This window comes from Triticum urartu, unplaced genomic scaffold (assembly GCF_003073215.2).
Source record: "Triticum urartu cultivar G1812 unplaced genomic scaffold, Tu2.1 TuUngrouped_contig_5265, whole genome shotgun sequence".
NCBI lineage: Eukaryota > Viridiplantae > Streptophyta > Magnoliopsida > Poales > Poaceae > Triticum > Triticum urartu.
The window spans coordinates 1-7559 of NW_024115927.1; the positions used below are offsets into that span (position 1 = coordinate 1).

General features: G+C 48.9%; 1 protein-coding gene across 1 annotated transcript; it reads left to right on the plus strand.

The window, feature by feature from the left end:
• Positions 1-4305: 4305 nt before the first annotated feature.
• On the plus strand, positions 4306-7350 carry LOC125528986 (G-type lectin S-receptor-like serine/threonine-protein kinase At2g19130). The gene has a single exon (XM_048693401.1). It carries the CDS (start codon positions 4350-4352, stop codon positions 6876-6878), a length of 2529 nt encoding a protein of 842 aa, XP_048549358.1. The 5' UTR covers positions 4306-4349; the 3' UTR covers positions 6879-7350.
• The last annotated feature ends 209 nt before the right edge of the window (positions 7351-7559 follow it).

Here is a 7559-nt window from a genome sequence, read left to right on the forward strand (position 1 = left end):
AGCCTCTTTAGTACCGGTTCGTGGCATGAACCGGTACTAAAGGTTCGCCACGAACCGGTACTATTGATCGCCGCCACGAACCGGCACTAATGTACACATTAGTGCCGGCTCTAATTCAAACCGGCACTAATGTGCTTCACGTTTGACCCTTTTTCTACTAGTGTTGGTATGTCTCCAGGAGACGAAACTCGATGTTGTAGACATCTTTTTAGTTATGGAATGTTTGGGTCCGTCCTTTGACAGCTTCGCGTACTTACCTGCGGTCGACACGCGCGGTGGCATTTTGATTGCATGGGACAGCACGGTCCTAGTGATGGATCGCCTCTCCTTCGATACTAATTTCCTGACCGGCATGATCCACCTTAAGGACGGGGCAACATGGTGGATATCGGTGGTCTATGGACCACAAGGTGACGAGCTCAAAAACCAGTTCCTGCTCGAGCTTTATAACAGAAGAACGCTCTGCCCGGGGCCTTGGATGCTGTTAGGGGATTTCAACATGATCCTCTGCGCTTGTGAGAAAAGCAATACTAATCTGAATAGGAGCATGATGGCTAGATTCAGAAGCTTCGTGGATGACCACGAGCTCAAGGAGATTTATATGCATGGGCATAGGTTCACATGGACGAATGAGAGAGACGCGCCGACTTTCACGAAGATTGATAGGGTACTGGTGTCCATTGAATGGGAGCTGGCGCATCCGGACCACCTCCTCCAAGCTCTATCTTCAAACATATCAGATCACGCGCCATTGCATCTGTCCACAAGTGCGCTGTCTGCCCCCAAAAGAAGATTCCGCTTTGAAGTGTTTTGGACGAAGCTGGATGGCTTTGAACAAGCGGTTCGGGAGGCTTGGGTCTGTGATGAGGATATCGTGGATCCATTTAAGAGGCTGAATCAGCTATATAGGAACGCTAGCAACTACCTACAGTCTTGGGGCCAAAAGAAGATTGGTAAGATCAAGGTGCTCATTGCCGTGGCAAATTGGGTGATCTTCAGATTTGATCAAGTACAGGAAGGGAGATCGCTATCTTCCTTAGAGCTCTGGCTCCACAGAACGCTTAAGCTCTCCCTGCTTGGACTCGCTTCATTGGAGAGGATGATAGATAGGCAGAGATCAAGGATCAGGTGGCTGAGAGAGGGAGACACCAACACCAAGTTGTTTCAAGCTATCGCCAATGGTAGGAGAACGAAGAACTTCATCCCAAGCATTAGGTATCGGGATGAAATTGCCACGGACCAACAAAGGAAGGAAGAGGTTTTTGCGGAGGCCTTCGATGGGTTGCTTGGCATGGCTACGCAAAGAGAGTTCACCCTTGATACGAATGCTCTCGAGGTGGAGCAGGTCGACCTTGCTGATCTTGACCTAATCTTCACGGAAGAGGAGGTGTGGAATGTCATCAAAGAGATCCCCCCTGATCGTGCGCCGGGGCCGGACGGCTTTATTGGTACCTTCTACCATAAAGCATGGCCCATAATCAAAGGGGACATAATGGCAGCCTTGCTGAAGCTCTACGTCGGCGACTTGAGAGGCTTCGCTAAGCTAAACAAGGCACACATGCTTATCCCCAAGAGGGCTGATGCGGCGGAGGTGGGCGACTACAGACCGATCAGTATCCTGCATAGCTTCTCCAAATTATTCTCTAAGGTCTTGGCCAACCGGGCCCGTGGAAGAATGCATGAAATGGTGGCTGCAAATCAATCCGCGTTCATCAATGGTAGAAGTATACACGACAATTTCCTCCTCGTGAGGCTGGTGGCTAGGAAGATACATGCTCAGAAGCAAAGCGTGCTCTTTCTGAAGCTGGATATATCACGGGCCTTCGACTCGCTCTCTTGGGCCTTCCTTTTCGAGATCCTAAGAGCCAAAGGATTTGGCCTAGCCTGGATGTCCCGGGTGACGGCCTTGCTATCCACGGCATCGACGAGAATCATTGTCAACGGTGTGCCAGGTCGCACAGTCTACCATGCCAAGGGGCTAAGGCAAGGGGATCCTTCCTCTCCTCTGCTCTTCGTCATAGCAATGGACGCCCTCACATGCCTACTTCGCAAGGCCACGGAGAACGGGGTGATCAGCTCATTCAGAGGCATCTCGCCGGTTCAGAGGCTTTCCATCTACGCCGACGACGTCGCGCTCTTCATAAGGCCGTCCACGCAGGACCTGCTCGCGGTACGTGAGATGCTTGCGGCCTTTGGCAAAGCCTCGGGATTGCGCATCAACTTCGGCAAGTCTGAGGCCATTATCATCTGCGGGGATGAGCAAGATAAGCGGAGAGTTGCTGACCTGATGCATTGTGCTATGGGCAGTTTCCCTTGCCGCTATTTGGGGATCTCTCTGGCAATTAGGAAGATGAAGAGAGTGGATTGGCAGCCTATGTTAGACCAGGTCAGGAAGATAGTCCCGGCATGGCAGCGAGGACTTATTCAGAGATCGGGCAGGTTGATTCTCTCTAAGTCCGTGATCTCGGCAAGGCCGATCCATCAGCTTTTGCTTCTCAACGCCCCCGGATGGGTGTTGGAGGAGATCGACAAATGCATCCGGGCCTTTTTTTGGGCGGGGAAGGAGAAGATCAATGGCGGGCAATGTTTGGTTGCGTGGGACACGATTTGCAGGCCGACCTGCTATGGAGGGTTGGGCATCAAAAACCTCCATCTGCAGGCCCTCGCGCTCAGAGTCAGATGGGAATGGCTGTGGCGAACTGATCCGAAGAGGCCGTGGCAAGGGATTAGGATGCCTAAGGATAAAGAGGTTCAATCGATCTTCGACTGCCTGGTCAAGATCACCGTGGGTAATGGGGCGAGTACCCTATTTTGGAAGGACCGATGGGTGCACGGATTCAAAGTTGACGAGATCGCGCCCTTGATCGCTCCCATGGTGTGCAACCGCGCCAGGAACACGAGGACGGTGGAGCAGGCCCTAATTGACAATGCTTGGGCACAAGACGTGGAAGGTGGTCTATCGTTCATGGCCCACATGCAGGTGGCCAACCTATGCCTCGCGATCACATCTGTGCCTAGAGATGAGCACGCGCGCGACGAGTTCCATTGGCCGGCGGACCCCTCTGGAAAATACACGGCTAGATCCGTCTATGAGAGATTATGCATGGGGCTTGAGCGCTCACCCACTGACTGCTGCATTTGGAGGAGTTGGGCACCGCTGAAGTGCAAGATCTTTGCATGGTTGGCCACCAAGCACCGGCTATGGACTTCTGACAGAAGGGCGCGTCATGGACTGCAGGATGAGCCATCTCCGTGCTACCTTTGCTTGCAGGAAGAAGATAATGTTGACCACATCTTTGGGCAATGCGTATATGCGCGGGAAGTGTGGCAGGGATGTGCGGGAAGGCTGCATATCAACATTAGCCTCCCCCCGGACGTGGGCACATTGCAAGACTGGTGGCTCGGGCAAAGGAGACACTTCTCTGGTAAGGTGAGAAGAGGATTTGATTCCTTCGTTACCAGTACTTCTTGGCTGATTTGGAAGCAGCGGAATGCGAGAGTCTTCAACAAACAATCGCAACAAAGATCGGCCGCGCAACTAATAGACATGGCCCTCGACGAGGTGAAGACTTCGAGGGATGCAGATTTCGGAGTAGGAGGTTTAGACCCTTTTGTGAGAGAGTGAGTCTTCGATTTGCTCCAGTGGTGTAAGGTGTTGGTGTACCTCGGTTGGTGTTCGCACCCACACTAGGTTCTTGTAATTATACTTTCTTCCTTCTATAAAGTTAAGGTACGCTATTGGCGTATTCTCGAAAAAAAAAGATATCCGTTGAATTCTCATCTGTAATAGGTTCATTGACACACACATTTGTCTGTTCTTGGTTAGTAAAAAGAATATTTTAAAAAAATAGATTATATTCGAATTTAGCTCTCAACTAAGTGAGGTGTTCTTTCTTGTTTAGGCTAATAACATGATCATTCAGGCCATTGCTTTTTGGCTGGCATTCGACAAGCAGCATGGTATGAGGGTCATCTTCGAATGGAATGGTACCTGCGCACTGAAGCTTGGTGGAAGCCTCATAATTGACTTGACCATGACCATGGTCGTCCATGGGCGGCTCCATGCAGCCACTTCGTCGAAGCTTCACTGGAATTCCACATGGTTTTTGGCAATGCTGCCTTATATTATGCGTACAGGTACCACCAAGCAAGTGTGCACCCAGCTCAAGTGGCAGCCCAAGTGGATGCATAGCTAGTGCTTTCCTAGTCAGCAATCTTGACTACCCCCGTCAGTCAGCTGAACATGCCAATCTGCTTGTTCACATCACACTACTGGTCCTCTTCCATTCTATATATGCATCGGCTTCTTCCTCCGAATAGCAGAGCAGAGCACATCCACACTCTTCTCCATGTCTCTCCTCTGGATATTATCACTCGGGCTTCTCCTCTTGCACGTTCCTCATTGGTGCTCCTCCTCTGCAGCTGCAAGCGATACCCTCACGGCGGGCCAGTCACTCGCCGTCGGCGGCAGCAAGCTCGTCTCGGGGAACGGCAAGTTCGCACTCGGCTTCTTCCAGCCAGCAGCAGGCACCATCAGTAAGTCCCAGAACACCTCCGGCTCCAGCTGGTACCTTGGCATATGGTTCAACAAGTTACCAGTTTTTACTGTTGTGTGGGTTGCCAATAGGGATCAGCCCATCACCGGCACCAGCCTTAACCAAACACAGCTCCAGATATCAAGCGATGGCAATCTTGTCATTGTAAACAATGATTCCGTAGTTTGGTCCACTCGCATTGTCAATAATAGGACACAGGCCAGGAGCATAAACACCACTGCTAGTGCTGCTGTTCTCTTGAACAGTGGAAACCTTGCCCTTACAGTCACAGAGAGCCCATCATCATCGGACCTACCGTTGTGGCAGAGCTTCGATCACCCAACAGATATTGTGCTTCCTGGTGCCAAGGTTGGCCGAAACAAGATCACTGGTTTGAATCGTAAGGGCGTCTCAAAGAAGAGCCTCATTGATCCGGGTCTCGGCTCGTACAGCGTTGAACTAGACATCAGCGGGGCGGTTGTCCTCAAACGCCTAAACCCCTCTGTAGTGTATTGGCATTGGGCATCCTCCAAAACATCATCATTGAAGCTTATACCAATACTCAAGTCCATTCTGGATATGGATCCACGGACCAAAGGTTTGATTAACCCAGCATATGTTGACAACGACCAAGAGGAGTACTACATGTACACCTCACCAAATGAATCATCTTCCACATTTGTCTCACTTGACATCTCTGGTCAGATAAAGCTGAATGTTTGGTCGCAAGCCAGCCAGTCTTGGCAAACCATATATGCCCAGCCCGCCGATGCCTGCACTCCGGCCGCTACCTGTGGAGCTTTCACAGTATGCAACGGCACTGCACAACCATTCTGTGACTGTATGGGGAGCTTCTCTCAGAAGTCACCGCGGGATTGGATGTTTAATGATCGAACAGGAGGGTGCATCAGAAATACACCGTTACACTGCAACACTAGCAGTAACAACAAAAACATGACAAGTTCAACAGATATATTCAACCCCATTGCTCATGTTACGTTACCCTACAACCCACAAAGCATAGACGTTGTTACCACACAGAGCAAATGTGAAGAAGCTTGTCTCAGTTCCTGCTCCTGCACTGCTTATGCCTATAGCAACAGCAGATGCTCTGTCTGGCATGGGGAATTGCTTAGTGTAAATCGGAACGATGGCATTGATAATACTTCTGAAGATGTTCTATACCTCCGCCTTGCCGCCAAAGATTTGCCGCCAAGTTTGATGAAGAACAAAAGAAAACCAAACGTTGGAGCTGTTACCGCTGCAAGCATTATTGGTTTTGGGTTACTAATGCTCATGGTGTTGTTACTGATTTGGAGGAACAGATTCAAGTGGTGTGGTTTGCCTTTGTACAGCAATGAAGGTAGTTCTGCTGGGATCATAGCCTTCAGATACACCGACTTAGTTCGTGCCACTAAAAACTTCTCAGAAAAGCTGGGAGGAGGTGGTTTTGGTTCTGTATACAAGGGAGTATTAAGTGACTCAAAGACTACGGTAGCGGTGAAAAAGCTTGATGGTGCCAATCAAGGGGAGAAGCAATTCAGAGCTGAGGTGAGCTCAATTGGACTGATCCAACATATCAACCTAGTCAAATTGATTGGTTTCTGCTGCGAAGGTCATCACAGATTACTTGTGTACGAGCACATGTTCAATGGGTCTCTTGATAGTCATCTATTTAAGAAGAGCAATAATGCTGATGCTGCTGTCCTAAACTGGAACACCAGATATCAGATAACCCTAGGAGTTGCCAGAGGGTTGTCCTACTTGCATCAGAGTTGCCGCGAATGCATCATACACTGTGATGTTAAGCCAGAAAACATACTTGTGGACGCATCCTTTGCTCCCAAAGTTGCAGACTTTGGATTGGCAGCGTTTGTTGGAAGGGATTTTAGCCGAATTCTGACCACATTCAGAGGAACCAAAGGTTATCTTGCTCCAGAGTGGCTTACCGGAGTTGCTATTACACCAAAAATTGATGTTTACGGCTTCGGCATGGTACTGATGGAGATCATATCCGGAAGCAGGAATTCACCTGAAACACACAACAGTAGCAGCAGCACCAGTTACCACGCTGAATATTTCCCTGTGCAAGCCATCAACAAGCTTCATGGGGGAGATGTGAAGAGTTTGGTGGATCCACGGTTGCATGGTGACTTCAATTTGGAAGAGGCTGAAAGGGTTTGCAAAGTTGCATGTTGGTGCATTCAAGATAATGAGTTTGATCGGCCGACGATGGGTGAAGTGGTCCGGGTTCTCGAGGGTCTGCAGGAAATTGATGTGCCCCCGATGCCAAGACTGCTTGCAGCTATAACGGCGCAACCTGGTGCTGCATATTCAGTGTAATTATAACTCACAGTCGATGCTAATAATCTTTGTTAATTTCAGCAAATTTTAAAGTTGTAGTAATGTCGAGTGGAAGAAATAAAGGCAAGCATTGTAGCAAAGTATGGCAGAACTACCAATATGTGTTTGTTTTGTTGATTGGACAGTTCAATATATATCCTTAAATCCTTACATCGAAGGAAGCTGTCGATTTATATGTATGCCACTACTGGTTCTTCATCGAGAGCACACATAGCCTGGGCGTGCCTCATGCTCACTCCAGGATGTGACCTTCTGACATGGCACCGGCAGCCTGGCCCCACACTTGCTCGATGAAATGTGCGGCAGGCTTCAATGCTGGCATGGCTGTGAAGGAAAAAAGGGTACACATGATATAATGAATCCAGGTTGAAGACGGCCAAAGCTGATATCACAGTATGTAATATGTTGATTATGTCCCCATATAAATTCACTCGATGTGTGTTGAACTTTCTGTTATGGCCTTCTTCTTTTGAGGATATGGTTTCCTTTTAAGTTTCTTGGAGATTGTAGTGATGATACAGCTCTTGTTTCAGATTCAGCATGTTACATAAACAAGGAACGGAATGCATTGCCACTGTTATTTCGTTCTAGAGATTGTTTTTGCTCCAAAGTAACTTTGCTAATCATGAGGTTATTACATAGAACCCGTAGAAGAAAACA